The following is a 25993-nucleotide window of genomic DNA, read 5'->3' as shown; positions in this document are numbered from 1 at the left end:
GAAATCCATTGAGATAACTGACTTTTACAAAGGGCTGATTATTATTATGTAGAACCTTTGAATGAGTATCTCAAAAACAATGAAGCTAGTCGAATGTTCATGTGCTACTGTCATGAGCATCTACAGAAAGTGGTAGAAAAACAGTGAAACTACCACTAGCCAGTAAGTGGTTAGACAGAGTGTGGGGTTCAGAGGTTTTTCTGCTCTGTAAAGTATAGATGGTGATCTGTGGCATCTCAGCTGAAATACCACAAAGCTGGAGCATGAACAAGTGTTCTGGAGCACATTGTTCATGCTACATTGCTGAACATAGAATTCCACAGTAGATCACTCCCTACATGTTCCCGTGTTGACCCAATAGCATTGACAATTATAACTGCAGTTGCCATGGGACCATAGGGATTTGACTGTGAATCATTGAAAACATATTGACTCTTTGGACGAATCATGTTTCTTGCCACACCAGTTCAGTGGCTGTCTTCACAAAAGCCATCATCGGGGCGAAAGGCGGCTCCAAACATGTAATGCACTGCAGGCGCAGGCTGGTGGTGCAGTATTATGCTAAGGAAGACATTCTCCTGTGCTTGCATGGCCCCTATGGTAGTAATCAAAAACATTATATCAGCCGCAACCACCTGCTTACCATCATGCTTGTCCATGTCTCGAAGCCAGAATCATGCTACAGTGGTTTGATGAAGAGGATGACGGTGAAATCAAGTTGATGTCTTGGCCACCAGATCTGCATGATGTGAATTCAGTGGAACCCTTGTGAGTCACTAACACCATGTACACAAATCAGCAGCCCATTGTTTATGGAAATTATGCGAGTGGTGTGTAGACATCTGATGCTACACACCTCCAACAAATCTACCAACAAATTGTAGAATTGATGGTACACAAAATCGGTGCTGTATTGCATTCCAAAGATGGACCAGCAAGCTATTAAGCAGATGGTCAATCTTTTGGCCCATCAGTGTATAAACGTAGTGTGAATCCCTATAAGAAAAGAATAATTTGAAATTTCAGCAATTTACAAGAATTACAAACCTCAATAATAAACAAAACAACTATTCTTGTAGTATCCTTTAAACTTTCTAGTACTAATAATTCAAACATCAAAAACTGCTGCTGGTAATGGCAAAGTGCCCTTCTATGTCTGAAGCAACAAAGCCCAGAATCTTCCAAAGATGAGTCAATTTATACAGATGCAGAAAAGTGTGTTAAATAGCCCATGGCAGATTCAATCTACCAAAGAGACTTGTAAAATCAAAGAGCTTGAGGAACTGGTACAAAGTGTATATCTTTGATCTCTGTTCAAGTTATCGTGCTGTAACTGAATCTTGACTTGTTGAAATTTAGTTATAAAGGAGAACTAAAATTACATTACAGCACAGTTGTTTCCATAGAGTTCAGAGTGCACATGTGTTAGGACATAGTAGCAGGCTTTGGACACCAAACAAAAAGAAAATAATGATGCTCAGTTGTTAAAGAAATGGTTGTCTCAGAGGTGGTGGCAGTTCCTTATTTGTACAATATCACATGGCTCCTTGGAGGACTGAATCTTTGCAAGTGTACATATTTGGCCAGTCTCTGGTGAGGTGGACTAGACTGCTTTGTGCTTTAAAGGTTATCTTACTATTTGCTGGAGTCAGTTAGTTTGAACTCCTGTATATGGTGACTATAACAACTGTTGAAAGCTTGGGAATTAAAACTCAATTGGGATGGCTTTGAAAACAGAGAAAATTTTATTTAGTAATGTTGCTAAAGATGATGCCCAGGTGGAGAGTTTGAGTTTTCCTCTGTCCTGTTGCAGAACTGAGCCAAAATGGAGTGTACTTTATTAAATTTGAGTTTATACCATCTCTTTAGTTAATGTGATCTTTGTGATAACCTATTTCATAAAATTTACTACTAACTGGGCCAACCAGTAAAATCCTGATAACTGTGCTCCTTTTCTTGCTCGCATACTACTACTCCTTTACAGCTGTTTTCAGTGCTACAGGCTGAAAGAAAGCTGGAGTACTTCTCAGTTTTATGTATTGAACAACACTATTTCTTCTTTCAGCATCAATCTATTTAAGCTCCTTTATGTAAATAAAACAGAAAGAAACTTCCACATGGGAAAAATATATTAAAAACAAAGATTCCAAGACGTACCAAGCGGGAAAGCGCCGGCAGACAGGCACATGAACAAAACACACAAACACACACACAGAATTCGAGCTTTCGCAACTGGCAGTTGCTTCGTGAGGAAGCAAGGAAGGAGAGGGAAAAATGAAAGGGTGTGGGTTTTAAGGGAGAGGGTAAGGAGTCATTCCAATCCCGGGAGCGGAAAGACTTCCCTTAGGGGAAAAAAAGGACAGGTGTACACTCGCGCACACACACACACACATCCATCCGCACATACACAGACACAAGCAGACATATTTAAAGGCAAAGAGTTAAGGGCAGAGATGTCAGTCGAGGCGGAAGTACAGAGGCAAAGAAGTTGTTGAAAGACAGGTGAGGTATGAGCGGCGGCAACTTGAAATTAGCGGAGGTTGAGGCCTGGCGGATATCGAGAAGAGAGGATATACTGAAGGGCGAGTTCCCATCTCCGGAGTTCAGATAGGTTGGTGTTGGTGGGAAGTATCCAGATAACTCGGACGGTGTAACACTGTGCCAAGATGTGCATGCCTTGATGCACGGCCAGCACATCTTGGCACAGTGTTACACCGTCCGAGTTATCTGGATACTTCCCACCAACACCAACCTATCTGAACTCCGGAGATGGGAACTCGCCCTTCAGTATATCCTCTCTTCTCGATATCCGCCAGGCCTCAACCTCCGCTAATTTCAAGTTGCCGCCGCTCATACCTCACCTGTCTTTCAACAACTTCTTTGCCTCTGTACTTCCGCCTCGACTGACATCTCTGCCCTTAACTCTTTGCCTTTAAATATGTCTGCTTGTGTCTGTGTATGTGCGGATGGATATGTGTGTGTGTGTGCGAGTGTACACCTGTCCTTTTTTTCCCCTAAGGGAAGTCTTTCCGCTCCCGGGATTGGAATGACTCCTTACCCTCTCCCTTAAAACCCACACCCTTTCATTTTTCCCTCTCCTTCCTTCCTTCCTGACGAAGCAACTGCCAGTTGCGAAAGCTCGAATTCTGTGTGTGTGTTTGTGTGTTTTGTTCATGTGCCTGTCTGCCGGCGCTTTCCCGCTTGGTAAGTCTTGGAATCTTTGTTTTTAATATATAAGCTCCTTTATGCATAGAGTTACTTGTTCTCAGATTGTATATTACAATCGTATCAGAATTATTTGGACACAAGTACTGTGCGCAATGAGATTACACTTTGAGAAGCAAACTGAATGAGAACATAAGACTGAATGACAAGTTTTAAAACCTTTTTTGTTTTTCTTCTACAAAATCACTTATTATTATTATTATTATTATTATTATTATTATTATTGTGAGGACTGTTCTTACATGTTTGCAACACACTTCCAAACCACAAAGTCGAAGAACAAGTGGCTGGAAACAGGCGAACCCACTAAACCTGTTGTTCAGTCTTGCAGATACATTGCAACCGTACACCTTGCCTTACCCACATGTAATAATAAACCATTTCTCTAAGAAATGCTGTCTGAAACTTAACTACTAACAAAAGTATTAATTAAATGTCCTCTCATCTTTCATTGTTTAGAAGGATTGAGAGTGTAACCCATCATTATCCCTAAAAAATGTTACGCTTCATGGGACACGTAAAAAAACATACTAAATCACATGTATAGTCCATATTTTCCCCATGCAAAAAGTGATCATATCTGTACAAAAAAGATGAGGAGAGGGGGACAAGACTATACTCTTTTAAAAAGTGTGTCCTGTCATTTGTAACATAAACTTCTAATTAGCATGTCAGTGTGAGAAAAAAAGAACAGTACTATAAACCTTAGTGAATATTGGTCATCAAGCACCTGTCGGGCATGAGCATGTAGGCTACCAAAAACATGTATATGGTATTATTAATTTGCTCTGGTAGAGACCAATGCACGTTCAATGAAAAATTTAAATAGCACAATTTATTCTTAGGAGTGTGCTTATGGATACAATTTACTCATTTTTTCATACTGAATGTATGCTTTCTTTATTTATTTTGCACTCTTCGATCTTCAATGAATATTAATTTCATATTTAAATCACCTAATGGGATCACTGGGGGATAAGATTGGATCTCACCAAATCTAACAATCCACTGCTGCTTACATAACAGCAAGATTTCACAAAAGCATGTCTGTACTGTGATCTGTACGTCTGTAATGTACAGTGTAATTGCACCATTATTGGCGAATAAAATGTTCCTCCTACTGACTCTTTGCAATTCCGTAACAAAGGAAATTATGCAGTGCAACAGTTCAAAGAAATTTGCTCCAGAATCAAATATTCTGGAAACAGTATTGTCTATTTTTACTTTAATAAACATTGGCAGGTCAGTTTCTTCCACCTCCATCTCTTTTATGTAATCATTAACTTCTGGGTCCCCTTGTTGTTGGACCTTTACAAGAAATCCACTAGATACTTCATTCAGTGAAAACTTTTTGAAATTCCATACTATGCTCAGGCTTTGTGGGAGTCCCTTAAGGTTATTAGCAGAGGATTTATCCAAACTGCTGTCTGGTTCAGAATGTCTTCCAAACATCCCAACAGGTGTCTGTCCTGGTCTCAGTGAGTGCAGCAGTCTTTCATCCCCTCAGCTAAGTGCGTAAAATTATTCATAAGTTTGAATAAAAATTCTTTAACAAACCACCTATAACGTTGAGGATAATGCCAGAACTATGGGCATGTTGGAGGAGAATTTTATGCTGGGCAATGCAGTGATAAAGAGCACATTCCAAGTTCGTTTCACAGTGCAAAATCAAGTCATTATTGAAGGGAAACAACGTGCGAATGGCCAGCTGCAGATTTAAAATATTTGCCAATCTTGTATTTATATTGTGAATTGTGCTAAAATCCAGACAAGTGCAAATGTGTTGTGCACAAACTTACTTATTTCTGTAGGTGGTGGTGGTGGTGGTGGTGGTAATAATAATATTGTATGGCTCAGTGGCATTGTGAAAGTCTATATTTTGAATGCCTGTTTGCTGACTTGTGTATCCCTAACCTACCGCAGTTATCTGGCAGAGGACAGGGAGCCTACTGTTTAATGTAGAATTAAAGTGAAGTGTTGTTTATGGCAACTCCTCACAGCATTGAGAGGTGAAGGTTCAGTTGAAATGAAGGGTGAAAATATCTGTGGTCTGACCCAGATTTGATCCCAAGACCTCAGTTACCAGGCACACATTTTTTTCACTAGGCCGCCAGGTCTGGTATGTATATATGTAGTTCATCTGAGACTTTGATGTGGGAGCTAGTGAGTATCAAAATATTTGACATATCTGACTGCATATTTTGATTGCATTGACTTAGAAGCTTAAATTTTTTACACTTCCAAGGGGCCGTAAACCTTAGTGTGTGACATAAATTGCAACTTTGAGTCTACCTATTCCTGAGAAAAGGGGATGTTAACAGATGCATAGACTGACAGATGGACAACGGATGGCAAAAAATATTTTTTTATGTGATATAAGTACAAATTAACAATTTCCAGCTCTTTTCCCTATGAATCTTTGCTTCTTGTAAAATTCCTTGTTCTAAGTGAACAGAAAGTACTGTATAGGTTTTGATGAGTGAGTTCACAAGAGTTTAAATATGTGACATAAATCTTTTGATTACTTTGGCTCAGAAGCTTAAATTTCTTTCCCCACGGGCAAGGGACTTTAGACTGTAGTAACTGACATAAATCTCAACTTGATACCTATTCCCATTCCTGAGGAAAAAAGTGTCTTCACAGGCTGGCAGGTAGACAACAGAGTGATCCTATTAGGGTACCGTATTTTCTAACTGAGGTACAGACGTCTAATTAATGTAAATCAAGATCTGTTGATTGTTTTTTAAGGCTAGTAATTCTAGCTTAGAAAACATAGAAAGATAAACAATTAATGGAAACTAAGAGAATCTCCTTATGTTAACAAAATATTCTGTTTCTCTTTGACTGTGGACATTTTTGTTGCATACTTAAAAGTATTTAGGTAACTAGTGAATTGAAATAGTGTATTTTTTCTGAATCTAAAACTGTTGATAATCAGTAAGCTTGAATTTTATTGTATTTTGTGACAGCCACTCACAATAAATGTAATCGGTATTGATTATTTGTCTGGTGTGTTTAAATTTTAGTTTTAGATGTGGTAAACTATTGTTGCATGTATAAAATTTCACATTTTGCTCCAAATAATCAAGAACCACTACATAGTCATTAAAATTATCAGCAACTGCATAGAAAACACATGGCATTTTAATCTGGCAAAGGAACAGATTGTTTTGAGAAGTGAATTTGGTACAGGTCATGAACAATTTATTGAATGGAGCAGTGAGTATGAATTATCAGTTTGGCAGGTATCATTGAGTCAAAGCTTAAAACAAGTTTCATCAAAATGTGTACTGACATCCTATGAGAAACAAGACATCACCTCAGAATGTGTTAAATGTTATATGCTAAGAAATATATGGACCAGTGCTACAGCTTTGCTTAGATTACTTCAGGATAGTATCAGATACTTTTTGACTTGAGCCCGTTGTAGTCAGAAAACTATTTACCATATGGGTACCCCACTTTTCAGACAGTGTGCCACAGGTTTTGCATTGTTAGTAGTGTTAGTGTCATGACTTGTGTTCAGGCACAGGTACTGGTATGGCGACGCAGGAGGAAATCTGTTCCCAAGACCAAGGACAAAGGCCGTGCCACATGAATGGCATACATTACTGTGATCTGCTTTGCCAACATGTGGGAGAGAGGTATTGTGGACTCAATTGTTTTGATGCATGAAGGAACACCACCTCACATTGCTGTGAGGTTACTCAGTAATACATTTGGAGAAAACTGAATCATTATCCAATTGTTCCAAACTATGTGGCCACCAAAATAACCTAATTTGTTATTTCTCTTCCCCATGTCTTTACAAAATTTTCCACAAAGTTTCATTGTCCTTTAATCACTCATTTTTTCAAGGGGTCCCTATCAAGTAGCGGAAGTTTAATTATTATTATTATTATTATTATTATTATTATTATTATTATTATTATTATTATTTTTGTTGTTGTTGTTGTTGTCTTCATTGTGAAGGCTGACTTGATGCAGCTGCAAGCTTCATCACCTCTGAATAACTATGGCAACCTACAGCCTTCTGAATCTGCTTACTGTATTCATCTCTTGGTCTCCTTTTATAATTTTTACCCCCATGTTTCCCTTCAGTACTAAATTGATGATCCCTTCATGTCTTCTTGGACTTTGTTTTTGATAAAAAGCTGACATGGTTGCCCCATATTCGCCACCTGAAGACTATGTGCCTGCGGAGCTTAATGCTCTCCACGTCCTGGCCCATACATCATGGGGTACAAACTGTGCTACTCTTCTCCATCTTTACTGTGCTTTGACCTTGTCCAGACTATGTTATGGTGGTAAGATTTATGGTCAGTGGCTCTTTCCACTCTGAAAACACTGGACTCTGTTCACCATTGTGGGGTGCATCTGGCTGTTGGTGCCTTTCGCACTAATCCCATAGAGTCTCCTTGCAGAAGCAGGGATTCACCTTCTACAGATGCACCAGAGCCAACTCCTGGTTTCTTATGCAATGGCCATTCGCCAATTCCCTGACCATCCCATGTGCCCTGCCCGATATGCAAACGGGGCTGTGTCTCTCCTAACAGCCCACAGGTGGGTTGCCGCTTGGAATGCGTCTTACTTCCCTCTGTTGGGATCTCCATCCCCACTCCCTGGAATGTGCCCCGTGTATTTCCTCCCCCCTCCCATGGATGGTGACTATACTACGGATTAGGACTGATCTGTTCCAGGGTCCTAAGGTCTCTGTGACCCCTATGGTCTTTGTGGTCTTCTGGTGTCTTGTATGTCCAGTCCTTGCAGAGTTCTAGGGTGCTACTATCTTCTGCACTGATGGTTCTAAGACAATGGATAAGTTAGGATATGCTTTGACATCCTCCTACTGGCTTAGAACACCATTTATTGCCGGGATCATTTAGTGTGTTCACAGCAGAGCTGCTAGCCATTAACAGGCTCTCCATTTTGTTACTCAGGCCTCCCTCCACAGTGTTTCATATGTACTTATTCAATGAGCAGCCTGCAGGCTATTCACCAATGCTACTTTTACCACCCTTTGGTCTCTGCTATACGTGACCTCCTCCCTGCCCTTGGCTATGCCACCTGCTCAGTTGTCTTTCGCTGGGTCCCAAGTCGTATGGGTATCTCGGGGAATGAACTGGCAGACTGTTTATTTAGAGAAGCAGATACTTACTCCCAACTTTCTTTCATGATTCCAGCTGCAGCTATGCGGATGTCAGTCACGTCTTTTTTTGTCGAAATGCGGAATGACATTTGGTGCACTACTGCCCTCAGTAATAAATTCTGCGCAATCAAGGAGACTGCTGTGGTTTCGCAGTCTTCCTTCCACTCCACAGCCATGCTGTCAACGCAATGGTCATGCTAGGCTCACCCATTGTTTTCCATTGTGTAACGAGCCACACCTACAATGTGGTTGTGGAACCAGACTGGCAGTATCCCATATATTGGTGGAAGGTCCCCTTCTTTTGGCCCTTTGTACTATTTATTTGTATAGTCTTCCAAGTTGTCTTTTAATATTAGCAGATGATTCACAGATGGTTGAACTGGTCCTCAGTTTGCTCCTTGAAAGTTGTTTTTATTTTCAGGTATACGGTTTTGCTTTACTCCTGGAGCAGGGGCAGGGTAGTTGTGGTTGGGGCCTCCCTTCATGTTTTCTTGGTCTGGTCCCCATGATGGATCCCCCATGCAAACACCACTCTTTTATCCCTCTGTTTTTTTCAGTTTTTAGATTTGGTCTACCCTTTTATGCCTTCTACTGTGTGTTTTTTAACTTCCTTGTTTTATAGTTTGACACCTCTGACTTTAAGTGGACCCTCTCTCTTCCACAAGTAACTTTGGAATCACAGGTCTGAAGACCTCGCCGTTTAGTCCCTTAACCCTCCTCAATCAATCAATCTCTTGATATATCAGAGTGCATCTTGTCAACCGATCCCTTCTTTTAGTTGGAGTGTGCCACAAATTTCTTTTCTCCCCAATTCTGTTCAGTACCTCTTCATTAATTACGTGATATACCCATCTAATCTTCAGCATTCTGCTATAGCATCACAATTCAAAAGCTTCTATTCTCTTCTTGTCTTAACTATTTATCGTCCATGTTTCAGTTCCATACATGTCTACAGTCTGGACAAGTACTCCAAGAAAAAATTCCTAACACTTAAGTCTATATTTGATGTTAAGAAATTCATCTGCTTCAGGAAAGGTTTACCTGCAATTGCCAGTCTACATTTTATATCCTCTCTACTTTGGCCATCATTAGTTATTTTACTGCCCAATTAGCAAAATTCATCTACTACTTAAAGTATCTCATTACCTAATTTCCTTACAATCTCCTGATTTAATTTGACTACACTCCATTACTCCTGTTTTGCTTTGGTTGTTGTTCCTTTATCTGGTCCATTCAAGACACTGTCCATTTCATTTCTGCCAAGCCCTTTGCTGTGTCTGACAGAATTACAGTGTCATCGGCAAACCTAAATGTTTTTATTTCTTCTCCCTGGACTTTAATTTCTGTTCCAATTTTTTCTCTAGTTTCATTTGGGTGCTTACGCAATGATACAGATTGAATATCATTGGGGATGGGCTACAACCCTACAACCCTGTTTCACTCCCTTCTCAAGCACATTTTCCCTTTCATGCCCTTCAACTCATATGACTGCTGTCTGATGGCTGTGTAAGTTGTAAATAGCCTTTTGTTCTGTGTATTTTACCCCTGCTACCTTCAGAATTTCAAAGAGAGTATTCCAGTTAACATTGTCAAAAGCTGTCTCCAAGTCTACAAATGCTGTAAATGTAGGTTTGCCTTTCCTATACTTATCTTCTAAAATAAGTCATATGGTCAGTATTGCCTCGCATGCTCCTATGTTTTTCTGAACCCCAAACTAATCTTTTTCTGTTCTTCTGTAAAGAATTCAGGTTAGTATCCTGCAACTGTGAATGGGTTAACTGATAGTTTGATAATTTTCACAGCTGTCAGCAACTACTTTCTTTGGAACTGGAATTATTATATTCTTCTTGAAGTCTGAGGGTATTTTGCCTGTCTCATACATCTTGCACACCAGACGGAAAAGTTTTGTTGTTGCTGGCTCTCCCAAGGCTGTCGGAAACTCTGACAGAATATTGTCTACTCCCGGGGCTTTGTTTTGAATTGCGTCTTTCAGTGCTCTGTAAAATTCTTCTTAAAGTAAAATATCTCCCATCTCATCTTCATCTGCATCTTCATGTCCCTTGTGTAGACCCTCTATATACTACTTCCAACTTCTGGCTTTCCCTTCTTTGGACTGGTTTTCTATATGGGCTCTTGATATTCTTAAAGCTGCTTTTCTTTTCTCCTAAAGCTTCTTTCATTTTCCTGTAGGCAGCATCTATCCATCCCCTAATGAAATATGCTTCTAAATCCTTAAATTTGTCGTCTAGCCACTCCTGTTTAGCCATTTTGCACTTCCTATAAATCTCATTTTTTAGACATTTGCATTCCATTTCATCTGCTTCGTTTGCTGCATTTTTATATTTTCTTCTTTCATCAGTCAAATTCAGTATCTCCTGTATTGTATGAATATCTCTGTTAGGCCTTGTCTTTTTACCTGTTTGATCCTCTGTTGCCTTCACTGTTTCATCTCTAAAGGCTACCCATTCATCTTCCACTGTCTTCCTTTCCCCTGTTATTGTCAATGGTTGTCTAGTGCCTCCTCTGAAACTCCCAAGAACCTTCGGTTCTTTTCAACTTACCCTGATCTCATCTGCTTAATTTTCTACCTTTTTGCAGTTTCTTCAGTTTCAATCTACCATTCATAACCAATAAATTGTGGTCAGGGTCCACATTGGCACTTGGAAATACGGTGCAATTAGAAATCTAGCTTCGAAATCTGTCTTACCATTATATAATCAATATCTTCTGGTGTCTCCAGGTCTTTTTCATGTATACAACCTTCTTTTATGCTTCTTAAGCCAAGTGTTAGTGATGATTTAATAATGCTGTGTGCAGAATTCTACCAGGTGGCTTCCTCTTTCATTCCTTTTGCCCAGTTCATATTCATCTACCATTTCTCCTTCTCTTTGTTTCGCTATTTTCCTTCTGTCGTATTCCAGTCCTCAATCACAATTAAATTTTCATCTCCCTTAACTATCTGAATAAGTTTTATCCCATCATACATTTCTTCAGTCTCATTATCTGCAGAGCCAGTTGGCACATGAGGTTGCGGTAGTTGGTAGGTGTTGGCTTTGTGCCTATCTTGGCTACAAATATATGTTCGCTGTGCTGTTCATAGTAGCTTGCTCACATTCCTATTTTCTTCTTCATTATTAAACATACTCCTTTATTACCTCTATTTGATTTTGTATTTCTATCCCTGTATATACCTAACCAGAAGTCCTGTGCCTCCTGTCACCGAAATTCACTAATTCCCGCTGTATCAGTTCACATCGCATTGCTAGCTGCAACAGGTAGAAGACATGGTTTGTTGGTGCTACACATTTTAGCAGTTTTGATAGAGATAAACTTACACTCCAGTGCAGTGTTTTCTTTGGCATGCCATTGTAGAAGTGTGTACAGATAAGTGAAAAATCTGTGCAATACGTGTGTGTGTGTGTGTGTGTGTGTGTGTGTGTGTGTGTGTGTGTGTGTGTGTGTCATATATATAGCCAACTTAGGAATTTTCCCTTGTGTGAGACTGCATGTACAAGACAGTTTGTCAATTTCAAGTTCTGGATTCGCATATTTTATTGTTCGTGTCGCTTCTTCTGTGTAATCTTTCTTTGATTGTATCTGTTCTCTTTTGTATTGTGATATGTTGTGAAATTCCGAACATTCATGAGTGCAGTGATAAACTAGCACTGTTATCGTCAAGCTTAAACAAAATTGTGCTCTTTTAAATTTTTTGAGGACAGTAGGCCTATCCTCATTTAAAACAATCTTTCTCTAATTTTGTTGCACAAATAAATGAGAAATAGATTAGTTTCAGAATTTTTGAATGCTTACAAAATTATGTTTTCGTAAGTTAGTGGTTCTTGTGTTTTGGATATGTAATTTAATTCATAGCAAATCAGCATTTGTGGTTCACAGTTAAGCCAAAGTATATGTCACCCCTGAATTTCATTGTATATCAAAGCAAATGAACATAACATTTTTGAGAATTTTTGGAAGCCCCCATTGACCTTTACATAATGTATGAGCAATTTGTAACCAATCAGCATTTGTGATTTATTTACTGTACAATAATTTGTAGCTAACCTGTTGTGTTACATCTAGTTTTTCCTTAAAGGGGAGTAGCCCTATATGTGTCAATTTAGAAAACTAATAATTTTTAACACAGGTTTTTGTGTTGCCTTCATAAAAATCTTGTTTTTTATACCCGATTCAATTCTTATAGCGAATGAGCAGCTTTCTATCTCAACAGATTAAAAGATAATCATCAGGTTTAATTTAAAGTCAAAATGCAGCCCCACTATGAATGCTGTTCTCAAACATGGAATGAGTTGGTTGATGGTCATAAGCAGCTGTAAATTGCCCTGAATGCTGTGAATAGGGTTGTTGGAAGAGCTTCCAAAAGTCGTGTACCTGCGATAATTCTATCAGAGGTACCTCAAGTTCTATCCTCTCCTATACTATCCTCTGCAGAAAGTACACAATCTGTCATTAGCTGTCCAATTGATTGCGAGTGGCTTGTCAGTGGTCGACATAGGTGTCCTGTATATGGTGGATGGGGACCAGGGAGGACTCAGGGTAGTGTACCGATCCCCTTAACCTACAAGTTTGAGATGCTGTCCTGCACTGAAACTGAAACAGCCAGTGGGACTCACTTCACCAGTTTCGGGGAGACCTGCTGTGTCAGGAAGAGACAAACACATAAGGGTAGGGGTCTATTAATCATTGGCAGTTCAAACATACGGCAAATGATGGTATCCCTCAGGGAAATGTCAGCAAGGGACAGGAAAGGAGACACTCTCTCTCTCTCTCTCTCTCTCTCTCTCTCTCTCTCTCTCTCTCTGTATGTGTGTGTGTGTGTGTGTGTGTGTGTGTGTGTGTGTGTCAGAAGTACTACACATTTTGTCTCTTGAAGGTACATACTCACAAGCACTTCTGCTTCATAATTTATTAGTTTCTTTGATTGGGTTTTCCTTTGATAGAATTATATAGTAAGAAGTCCGTTACTGATACTTACTGCAGCAAGTTATGTCTTAATAAAATGAAAAGGCATTAAAAACTGCAAACCACACTGCTACAGTCCACAGTACCACCCAGTTGCTAAGGTTTGCACTGACTACAACCGAGTCACAACAACTCACAGTCACTTGGCTTACATCGATTCCACTGCTCCCTCTAAGTGCCCATTACGGTACAGAGAATACAATGCATATATTTTTTTAAGTGATTCAGCTAACGTTTATTTGGAATTCTTTAATGAAACCAAAACTTACTCAGAGAGGATACTCCAAACAAAGCAAGCAGTAAAAAGCTGAATCTGCTGTGGGCTGGTAAGTGTCGTTGAAAAATACTATTCAAGTAGATCTTCAAAGCGCTACAGCATCACCAGCATGAAGAAACTGGATATTCTATTTTCATCTCTAATGAAGTGAATGTGGTATCAATAAAATTAAGACAAGTTTAATACACTGGAAACCTTATTATGCATTTTTGTCCTTCAAAGCTTACTGACGGCATATCAAACAAAAAGATATGGAAGGAAATCCTGCTACGGAAATCCTGCTCTACTGGATTAATGATCCATGATCTACTTTAGTCATTGTACTTCAGACATATCATAGAAGTAAGACTTACTGATCATTATCTTCATGCTGAAAGTCACTACTTTTTTTCTTCAATCATATAGTCTTTCTAAAACAGTGCTGTGAATTAGTCTTCTTTAACTTCAATTTCCCGTTCTAGCAGAACCATATAGTATCAAATGTGCTGCAAATCAGTTGTTTAAATCTTATATCACCAACAAAAAGTAAACAGTATAACCCAAAACCACATCATATACATTTGTGTGTGTGTGTGTGGGCCCTATTCGACATGTTGAAGAGGCTGTGCTGGCAGCCATTGAGGGAACAGGGTGCAACCAACAGCAAATTGTGGCACATGTTGGAACAAATGGTGCTCATCATCCAGGCTCCAAGGTCATTCTTGGATATTCCAGCATCTGGCAGAGAAGGTGCAGAAGACCAGTCTTGTGCATGGAGTGCCAGTGAAGCTAACAATTTGGAGCATTGTCTCAAGGACCGAACCAGATACTTCGAAGTTTCTGTGACATAGGCTCTCTCTTCCGGACCTGCACCATAGGGTTGAGAGCTGTAGGGTCCCCCTAAATAGGTCAGGTGTGCACTACACACAAGAGGCTACTACTCAGGTAGCTGAAGGTGTGTAGGTTGCTCACAAGGTTTTTTTTAGATTAGGCAGCTCCCCATCCAATCAAGATAACAGTAGCTATAGTAAATCCAAAAGCATCAGTGTAAGATCAAAAGAAATGCCTCTCATAGGCGAGAGTTTTAAAATCTTAATTGTAAACTGCCAAAACATTCTCTACAAAGTGCCAGAATTTGAAGCACTCATGAAAACCAGTGAAGCCCACTAATACTAGGTACAGAAAGCTGGTTGAAACCTGAAATTGACAGAAGTGAGATTTTTGGGGAAAATTTAAGGGAATATCAAAAGGACAGGCAAACCGGATGTGGAGGTCGTGTATTTGTCACAGTAGTCAAGAAACTCAAATCCACTGAGATATAGATTGCAGCTGCACGTGAGACTGTTTAGGCATCACTCAGTATCAGGGGGTGAGCATAAAATGATGATTGGAGCCTTCTATTGCCCACCAGACTCATTTCCTGATGTAACCAAAAACTTTAGAGTAAACCTCAGTTCACGTACACGTAAGTTCCCCAATCATATTCTTATCATCGATGGAGACTTTAATCATCCAACAGTAAATTGAGAATATTACAGTTTTGCTAGTGTTGGTCGTGATTAATGCTTTCTCTGAAAACTAACTAGAACAAATAATTTGTAACTCCACTTAAGATGGAAATAATATTGGATCTAATGGCAACAAATAGACCTGATGTCTATGAGGTTATCCACATAGAAACTTCTATCAGTGATAATGATGCGATTGTGGCAACAGTGATTACCAAAATACAAAGGACAACTAAAACAAGAAGAAAAATATACACGTCCTGTAAACTAGATTAAAAAAAAAAATCAGTAGTGTTATATTTCGGTGGGGAACTTGAAACTTTCAGCATGGGTCAGGAGTATGTAGAGGAACTCTGACCCAGGCTTAAAAGAGTAGTAGACCACACACTGAATATATATTTATGTAGTAAAAGAGTTCATAGTGGCAAGGAACCTCCTTGGTATACAGTCACTGTAAATAAACAGAGATTACTGTAAAACAAAGTGTGGGGCTATAGATAGAGAGATGCTGAATGAAATGCATTTGGCTGTGAAGAGGGCAGTCTATGATGCCCTCAGTGACTACCATAGCAGACTATTGTCAAATGTCATTTCACAAAATCCAAAGACATTCTGGTTGTATGTAAAAGCTGTTAGTGACAATAAAGTTAGTGCCCAGTCCCTAATGAATGAGACCGGAACTGAAACTGATGATAGCAAAGCAAAAACTGAAACGTTCCCTTACAAAGCAAAGCCCAGGAGAACTGCACCAATTTAATCCTTGTACCACTGGAAAGATGAAGAAAATGAGTATTAGTGGCAGTGGTGTTTAGAAACAACAGAAAAATTGTTAAAATCGAATAAAGCTCCAAGCCCCAATGGAATCCCTGTCAGATTCTAACTGAATTTTGGCTGGGTTAGCCCCTTGTCTAACTAGATCGTAGATCCCTTGAACAAAAAACAGTGCCCAGTTCTTGGAGAAAAGCACAAGTCACTCCCTCTACAAGAATGGTAGTAGAAGGGATCCACAAAACTACCATCCAATATCCGTGACATTGATTTGTTGTAGAATCTTAAAACATGTTCTGATGTCAAATATAGTGAGGTATCTTGAACAGAATGACCATCTCAACTAAGGCGAGCATGGATTTCGGAAACGTCACTCATGTGAAATCCAGCTCGCTCTTTTCTTACATGACATACTGAAAGCTTAGGATCACGGCAACCAACTAGAGGCAGTGTTTCTTGAGTTCTGAAAAGCGAGTGACTCAGTACCACACCTACACTTAGTGTCACAAATATGATTGTATGGGGTATCAAGTGAAATTTGTGACTGGATTGAGGACTTTTTGGTTGGGAGGACACAGCATGTTGTTTTGGATGAAAAGTCATCATCAGATGTAGAGATAACTTTAGGTGTGCCCCAAAGGGAAGTGTTTTGGGGCCCTTGCTGTTCATATTGTATAAACGACTTTGCAGAGAATATTAATAATAAAATCAGGTTTTTAATAGATGATGCAGTTGTCTGTAATGAAGTACTATCTGAAAGAAGCTGCGTAAATATTAAGTCAGATCTTGATAATATTTCAACATGACCCAGAGTTGGCAACTTGCCATAAATTTCCGGAAGTGTAAAATTTTGCACTTCACAAAACAAAACAAGTAGTATTCTGTAACTAGTGAGTCACTGTTGGAATTGCTCAACTCCAATACCTGGGTGTAACACTGTGTAGGGATATGAAATGAAATGGAATGATCACATAGGTTAAGTTATGTGTAAAGTAGGTTTATTGCTAGAATACTGGGAAAAAGATTGCTTACACATCGCTTGTGCAATTGGTTCTAGAATATTGCTCAAATGTGTGGGACCCATACCAGATTTGACTAATAGAGGATATTCAACATATACATAGAAGGGCAGGGCAAATGGTCACAGGTTTGTTTAATCCATGGAAGAGTGTCACAGAAATACTTAAAGAACTGAACTGGCAGACTTGCAGACATAAACTATCCCAAGAAAGTCTATTAACAAAGTTTCAAGAAGCGATTTTAAATGATTGCTTTATTGGATATGCTACAACCCCCTACACATCCAGGGTTGCCACAAATTATAGAAATCAGGGAATTTCAAATGTAACAGGGAAATTTGGGGAAAAAGAACTGGAAAAATCTCTTTTTTGTCTCAGTAGCATGAAATTGTTTGTTTAATGAGATGTCATGCTTCGTCACTGGTTGGGCACAGCTGAGTATGTGTGCCACTTCCCTACTCTTATTCTTACTGCGTCTCCCCTTCTCAACCTTCCTCTCAGGTTGCAGTAAGTGCTGCCACCACTACTTGTTGCTAGCTTAGCTGCTGCCAATGAGAGGCAGATGGAGGGGGCTGAGGAGTGGTTTGTTTGGATCTGATTTTCAGAGCTTGTTGATGCAGCGGACGAAGACAATGCTCATCTGTGCATGGGTTGTGACTGAGTGATTGTGTGTGCACTCTCATTTTCTGCCAAAGGCTATGGCCAAAACTTTAGTCATGAGAGTGTGATTGTGTTTTCTATGTGCCTGTCTGGCTCAGCGATCATCTTTATGGTGAGTTGCTGTGTATCCTCGTTAGTACTGGTTCACAGAGTATTTGTCAAAGGTATCTGTTGCATGGGTGATCAGTGTGGGCTCGTTTCATCAATATGGTGTTTGTGACATGTGAATAGCTGTTCACACGAAACCACAGGCCATTTCTGTGGGTATCTCTTTAACAGATCGGACTCCACTTAATGTGCGGGTCCTGCCTGTCAGATCTAATTTCACCGATCTGCCTGCAGGCTGGGTCTGTCTGTGTGTGATGTAATGCGGAGGATTTTCATGGTTTATCCACGGACCCAGCACTGTGGTGCTCCTTGGCAGGCTAGAGGCCATGGGCGATGGATTTCAGGAATTGTGACTGGCTCACCACAAGTACATTGTACAGTGCAACGTTTTACAGACATTTTATTTATTGTAGTACGTTTTAGCACTTCAAAAGTAGTTTATATATTAGAAGGTATGGACAATAAGAAGAAGAAAATAATTGTGGCAGTCTCTGGCAGTTTGTACAGTATGTAGTAACGTATTTCTTGAAAGAAAAATCATGCAATACCTGTAGAATAATAGACACAACACTGTGGACAATAACTGACAATAACAAACATAGCAGAACCATTATTTAATTTTATTTGTTTTACACAACTCTTCCCCACCTTATACAGGGTGTTTCAAAAATGACCGGTATATTTGAAACGGCAATACAAGCTAAACGAGCAGCGATAGAAATACACAGTTTGTTGCGATATGCTTGGGACAACAGTACATTTTCAGGCAGACAAACTTTTGAAATTACAGTAGTTACAATTGTCAACAACAGATGGCGCTGCAGTCTGGGAAACTCTATAGTACGATATTTTCCACATATCCACCATGCGTAGCAATAATATTGCGTAGACTCTGAATGAAATTACCCGAAACCTTTGACAACGTGTCTGGCGGAATGGCTTCACATGCAGATGAGATGTACTGCTTCAGCTTTTCAATTGTTTCTGGATTCTGGCGGTACACCTGGTCTTTCAAGTGTCCCCACAGAAAGAAGTCACATGGGTTCATGTCTGGCGAATAGGGAGGCCATTCCACGCCGCCTCCTGTATGTTTCGGATAGCCCAAAGCAATCACACGATCATCGAAATATTCGTTCAGGAAATTAAAGACGTCGGCCGTGCGATGTGGCCGGGCACCATCTTGCATAAACCACGAGGTGTTCGCAGTGTCGTCTAAGGCAGTTTGTACCGCCATAAATTCACGAAGAATGTCCAGATAGCGTGATGCAGTAATCGTTTAGGATCTGAAAAATGGGCCAATGATTCCTTTGGAAGAAATGGCGGCCCAGACCAGTACTTTTTGAGGATGCAGGGACGATGGGACTGCAACATGGAGCTTTTCTGTTCCCCATATGCACCAGTTCTGTTCTTTGACAAAGCCTTCCATGTAAAAATAAGCTTCGTCAGTAAACGAAATGCTGCCCACATGCATATCGCCGTCATCAATCCTGTGCACTATATTGTTTAGCGAATGTCTCTTGTGCAGCAATGGTAGCGGCGCTGAGGGGTTGCCGCGTTTGAATTTTGTAGGGATAGAGATGTAAACTCTGGCGCATGAGACGATACGTGGACGTTGGCGTCATTTGGACCGCAGCTGCAACACGGCGAACAGAAACCAGAGGCCACTGTTGGATCACCTGCTGCACTAGCTACGCGTTGCCCTCTGTGGTTGCCATACGCGGTCGCCCTACCTTTCCAGCACGTTCATCCGTCACGTTCCCAGTCCGTTGAAATTTTTCAAACAGATCCTTTATTGTATCGCTTTTCGGTCCTTTGGTTACATTAAACCTCCGTTGAAAACTTCGTCTTGTTACAACAACACTGTGTTCTAGGCGGTGGAATTCCAACACCAGAAAAATCCTCTGTTCTAAGGAATATACCATGTTGCCCACAGCACACTTGCAAGTTGTGAACAGCACACGCTTACTGCAGAAAGATGACGTACAGAATGGCGCACCCACAGACTGCGTTGTCTTCTATATCTTTCACATCACTTGCAGCACCATCTGTTGTTGAAAATTGTAACTACTGTAATTTCGAAAGTTTGTCCGCCTGAAAATGTACTGTTGTCCCAAGCATATTGCAACAAACGGTGTATTTCTATCGCTGCTCATTTAGTTTTTATTGCCGTTTCAAATGTACCGGTCATTTTTGAAACACCCTGTACATTTCTCTCAAGAGGCCTACTTTTTTCTGAGGTTATTTCTGAAAGCAGTGTTGCGACTCCATCAAAATGTGTATTTTTGTCATCAAATGTGTTTTGCTTTATTTAAATAAAATATCAGTGGTCTTAATAAAACATATATGCCATCTAAAAACAGTTCATTACAAAAGATGTTTATGTTAATACTTAAGATTTTTGCTCGCACATAAGAAATACAGAAGTCTATTTTGTTTTAACTTATGTCTTAACTTACCCTTGAGATCTCAAAATTTGTCAGGAAAAAATCCTAAAACTTGTCTGGAAATTGGGGAAATATCAGGTAATTTCACTTGGGAAAACTTGTGGCAATCCTTGTATCACTCACATAGGAATCATAAGGGTAAGATTAGAATAATTACTGCATGCACAAAGGTATTCAGACTGTCATTCTTCCCACAGTCCATACATGAATCAAACAGGTAGAAACCCTAATAACTGGTTCTATGGGACGTACCCTGTGCCATTCACCTCAAGGTAGTTTGCAGAGTATTGATGTAGAAATCTCACAATATCTTTCCATTTCCCTTTTTAAATTTTCTAATCTACTTACCCAATTAAAGGATCTAACATTCCACTCTGACCTTCCGAACACAAGTTTTTTTCTCCTCATGACTATATCCTTAACGGATAGTCCCTACCCAAAGATTCGAATGGGTGGACTATTTTACCTCTGGAATATTTTACCCAAGATGATGCCCTCATCATACAATAGAGCTACATGCCATCGGGATGGCTGTAGTTTAATTTTCCCGTCAGTCGTTTGCATTAACAGTGCAGCAAGGCAGTTTTGGTTAATGTTGCAAAGCTAGATCAGTAAATCATCCAGACTTTTACCCCTGCAACTACTGAAAAGGCTGCTGATCCTCTTCAGGACCCATGTATGCCTGGCCTCCCAACAGGTACTCCTCTATTGTGGTTGCACCTACAGTATGGCTATCTGAACTGCTGAGAAATGCAAGCCACCCCACTGACGGTGAGGTGCATGGTTCAAGGGGGGAAGTTTAATTATAACCACCTTGTATTCTAAAAAAGTGATACCTGATACTTCCAGGACACTCAGTATAATTGGAGCTGGTTAAAATGGAACGTTCCGAAGAGTCTTAAATTTCACCATTATTAAACATACAGTTGTTTAATCATAATCATTAAATACTACTAACATAAATCATTTGGGTGTGTTATTACTTCTTTTATGAAATACACAAGTAGAATGTATTTTCGTACGAACCAAAATCATTAGAACTCGCATCGATGCTGAGTTCTATTATTAAAGGTAAATAGATGTGCTGCTGGTATATAACTGTTTGTTTTATTCTTCAAAATTATTGCACTTGTTGGCTTGGAGCCAAGTCAGTAAAAATCAAGCCCAATAATTCTTTAACCATCTCCAACCTACACTTCCTACTCTGAAGGAATAAAACATAAACTAGAACTTGGCTAAAGAAGCAGATACTGATCCCCACTCCCTTTCATGATTTCAGCTGCAGCTATGCAAATCTATGTCAAATCTCTTTTAGCCTAAAACTTAAATGACATCTGGTGTGCTACTGCTCTCAATAATAAGCACCCTGCAATCAAGGCGGCTAATGCGGTTTGGTGCTCTTCCTTCTGCTCCTCTCGGAAGGAGCCCGCTGTCTTATGCGATCTACACATTTGTTATGCCAGGCTCACTCATTGTTTTCTTCTGCATAATGATCCACTGCAATAGTGTAGTTGTGTAGACAGACTGATGGTATCCCATATGTTGATGGAATGTCCACTTTTGACTTGTCTTACTATGTATTTGTATAGTCTTCCAGATCCCTTACCTTTAATGTTATCAGACAATTTGCAGATACTTTCCTCCATGAAAGTGGTGTTTTTCACATACAAAGTTTTGCTCTACTCCTGGAACAGGGGCAGGATGGCTGTGGTTGCGGCCTCTCTTCATGTTTTTTCTGTCTGGGGCCCATGACCATGATCACTCCCTCGTGCAAAGACTGCTCTTTTATCCCTCTGTTTTTCCAGTTTTTATATTTGGTCTACCCTTTTATGCCTTCTACTGTGTGTGTTTTAATTTCCTGGTTTTATAGTTTCACTCCTCTGATTGGACCCATCCCATTTTAGTGGACCCTTTCTCAAAACCCCGCTCAATGAATGAATGAATGGATCAACCAATCAGTCGTAAACTGGAGCAAATCATATACAGCTCCACCACTCTTACACCTATAAAAGTATTCAACTTTCCCATTATTTCTTTGCAAAATGTTTAACAAATTAGACATCCATGTCAATGTCCGGAATTCGAAGCATGCATCCTTCGTGTACTTAGCTATGTTTTAACATAAAACTCCAGAATATGAAACAACACTGTGCTAGATGTACTGTCTCAGGATTAATTCTCATGAACTATCTCACGCTGGCACTTAAATGAACACAGTAGCAGTGCTTTTATTCTTTCCAAAGTTGTAACAATAAGGACCTCCTTCACAGTGACATCCAACAGCACCTGTAGTCCGTGTTCCTGTTGTTCTTGCCAGATGCCTCTGCCATTGCCTTCGCTCTCTCAAGTGATGCAATACACATGCAACATAATATTGAAATCTAAAATAATATATTAGATTGTGTGATTTTTGTCACTCTATAACTCTTGACAGAAAAAATATGTCATCAGTGGCTCGACATTTGATGAGTGGAAACATGCAAAAGAATTGTTCTGAGATCTACAGACAAAATGGTATTTTACATTACTTGCAGATTTCACACCATTCTCTGCTACTCTGGAGACCCTAACTTAGGTGTTAACTCATCAACAACGGAGAGGTGCAGGTTGAGAGTGAGAGAGGGGGGGAGGGGAAGAAACAAGTGAATGAAGGAACAGACTGGAGTGAAGAACATAATTACAATGTAATGAAAATTTAATATGTGGACAGGACAAGTAGCCAGGTAAATGGGTGATAGACATGCAAAGGCAATTTTTGCTGGATAAGGTAAAAAAAGTCCGAGGTGAGGACGAAATGCTCTGTGGGCAAATTACACTAGAAAACATCCAAGAGCAGTGTGAATGTATGATCATCATCATCGTAGTCGTCATCATCTCTCCACACGAAAACAAAAATAACGCAAAAAAATTGCTTCAGAAATGATTGGTGCAAATTTTCGTCCCATGATGAGAAGATGTAAGATTTCAACATTGAATTCTGAATGTAGTCAGAAAGACTAAACTGTACATCTGCAATTAATTTGAATATCATGCACAGCAAGGCTTTATTAGACAAGACTGACTCATATTGTTATATTAGGTTTATGACAATGAATATACATGTTGAACCTACTTGCAGTGGAAGTACTGTAAGTACTAATGAAGATATTGTCAGAGGTTGTATGTCTGGTTTGAAATCTGTTACAGTGATTAATGTAGTTGTGTATGATGTTTTATAAGCCTTGGTGGCTTAGGGGTTTATTTGTGTTCCTGAACTTCACTGCAGAATTTTTGGAATAGGTTAATGTTTAATAGAAATGTGAAGAGGAGTGGAGTGATTTATGTTACAAACTTTCTGTTTATAGGTTGGACTCAAAAAATACATCTGGCTATGAATGGTTACTTATTAGCTGGTCACCAGACAACTCTCCTATCCGCCAGAAGATGCTTTATGCATCAACAAAAGCCACACTTAAACAAGAATTCGGTAGTGGACAGATAAAAGAAGAACTTCATGGTACAACTTTGGTAAGTCATGTAATTTTGCTTCTTAACTTATCACTCGACTTTAAAACTAAACAAAAGACATACCTTTCTAACTCTGGGGTTTTGATAATCCTCAACATTAAATGTGGGTTTTCACACCCTGTGCCAAGTGGACAGAAAACAGCAAATGAATGTCTTGAGAGACCACAGCAAATGCATGTCTGACAACTACCTGTAACCATGCTTCTCCAATGCAAGAGCCCAGCCATCGAACAGCAAAACTGCTGTCTTCTGTTGTGTTGGAGGCCTTTGTGAGGCAGCAAAGGTCTTCAAACGATGTGGTGAAAGCTGGATATAGTGAGCAGTTGTTGAGCAACAAGCTGCACTACTACTTGCACTCTTTAATGTGTGAATGGTACTTTTCTGGGAAATTGAATGTTTATATCAATACAGGAGCATTAAGTGAAGGCCTGTGCTGTCGGATAAGCCTACAGCCATATACAAAGATCACACTGTGGCTACAATTTCCTGGAGAGAAATGTGTACAGCTCTTAATGAATAATTTTAGGCCCTGGAATTGAGATAGAAATGCAGTTACATGTTCATGAACGTAGTCTATGCATTAGTTTGTGTAGTACACAAAGCTTTTTCCTACATGCAGGTTCGGTATATTTCTTGTGAAAGCAATAATTCTTCGTTTTTGATGAACTGTGGTATGTACTGTACTGTAATCAAAGGTTTTGTAGATGTCTCTTCAAATGACAATGTTGCTCATAAAAACTTGTGATAGACATGCATATTAATTTTGTTTTTAATTTGTCTTTGTTGTTCCTTAGTTCTTCAAACAGGAGCTGAAAAGCATTGAACAATTATATTATTTCATTAATAGGATGAAACCAAGGCATTCAGTGGCACTATTGTTGTCAATGTTGCCAATAAAAATGCACAAAGCAATTAGTTGCTTGTTCACTGGAAGCCCAGATACAACTGTGGCAACAATGAAATGGCAGTGGATAGCGAAAGCCAACAGTTGTTCTGCAGCTGATGGTGTCCACCACCAACATGAACAGAATGTAGTACTCAAACTTTTACCTCACATCCAGTTAATAATAAACAGGAGAGAAATCAGTGTCTTTCAAAGATTAAAACCCTTATTCGAACCTTCGACTACATTTCTTACATCGAAATGTACAGTCTGAAACATGGTGAAAAGTAAGTAACATGCAATCGCACCTGAACAAGGAAAGTTTGCTAAGTGTATGTACTTGATTATTGGTGCAATTTCACAACGGTCATTATTTGTAACGATAAGGTAAGGTATTTCTACAAAGCTGGAATCCTGTTACATGCAAAAAATCTGCAGCTCATGGTCTAGTAGTTACAGGGTTTATACGATCCGGGACAACCGGGTGATCCGGAAATAATCCGGGAATTTTTTCAGTTGCGAGAAAATCGAGAAAACCCAGAAATTTAATAGAAATCCGAAAATTTTTTATTGTTCTAGTTTTCAGTTAAATTTTTGTAACTTTGACTGGTAAGAACCAATACTCTAACAAAGGATATTATTGTATCTCGTTACTACAGAATAATACTGCAGCAATAAAACATGAATGAGAGGAAAAAAAATAAAAAATAAAAAAAAATAAAACTTAAGTTGCAAAGGAAATACACCATATACAACAACAAAACAGTTGTCATAAAGTGTCTGCCAACAGCAAAAGTGTCAAATGCTTTAGAAAGACTGTGGAATGCTTCATAACAACAAATTGCCTCTGATGACCATGACATCATGACTGTTTACATTAGATTCGTTTGGGCAGGTGCGAGCTTATGTGCATGCGCAGTTGAGTCATGTAGACTAGTTCCTTCTGCCACATATGGCTGCAGGAGTGTGGCAGCTAGCTGTAAAACCTTGTTTCACAAAGCGGCTACCACCCAGCGCACGTTGGTCTATCAATTATTCATATGATTTTGAAACGCATCCCTGTTGGTTTTTGAACATTTTTAAAACATTCTAAGTTGATTTCTGAATGAATCATAAGTTGATTTCTGAATGAATCATAAGTTGATTTCTGAATGAATCATAAGTTGATTTCTGAATGAATCATAAGTTGATTTCTGAATGAATCATAAGTTGATTTCTGAATTAATCATAAGTTGATTTTTGAATAGTGTGTGTGATGTCTCTGCTAGGGGAATCTCTGTCACATTTAGAAATAAACTTTCCTGCACACAGAAGGGGATGGGGTTATACAAGCTGTGTGGAATAAGTCAAACGGGTGAATGCCAGTCGCTGTTTGTATGGTTGACTGGGTTTGTGAATGATCACAGCGTTTTTACAATTACCAGCTAAATTCTTAGATCCAGACTACCAGAGTGGAAATAAATGACTAACAGGAATAACAGGTAAG

At 39.4% G+C, this 25993-nt stretch overlaps 1 protein-coding gene across 1 annotated transcript in view; it reads left to right on the top strand.

Annotated features, from left to right (window-relative positions):
* Positions 1–25993, top strand: part of LOC126346209 (twinfilin) — an 85818-nt gene that overhangs the window by 19615 nt on the left and 40210 nt on the right. The window contains exon 4 of the mRNA XM_050002167.1: positions 23462–23624. Within this exon, the coding sequence (XP_049858124.1) occupies positions 23462–23624 (163 nt within the window). The remainder of the gene's footprint in view (positions 1–23461; positions 23625–25993) is intronic.

This window comes from Schistocerca gregaria, chromosome 1 (genome assembly GCF_023897955.1).
Source record: "Schistocerca gregaria isolate iqSchGreg1 chromosome 1, iqSchGreg1.2, whole genome shotgun sequence".
Classification (NCBI taxonomy): domain Eukaryota; kingdom Metazoa; phylum Arthropoda; class Insecta; order Orthoptera; family Acrididae; genus Schistocerca; species Schistocerca gregaria.
Note: the sequence above shows the minus strand (reverse complement) of the source record. Positions and strands in the feature narration are given on the sequence as shown.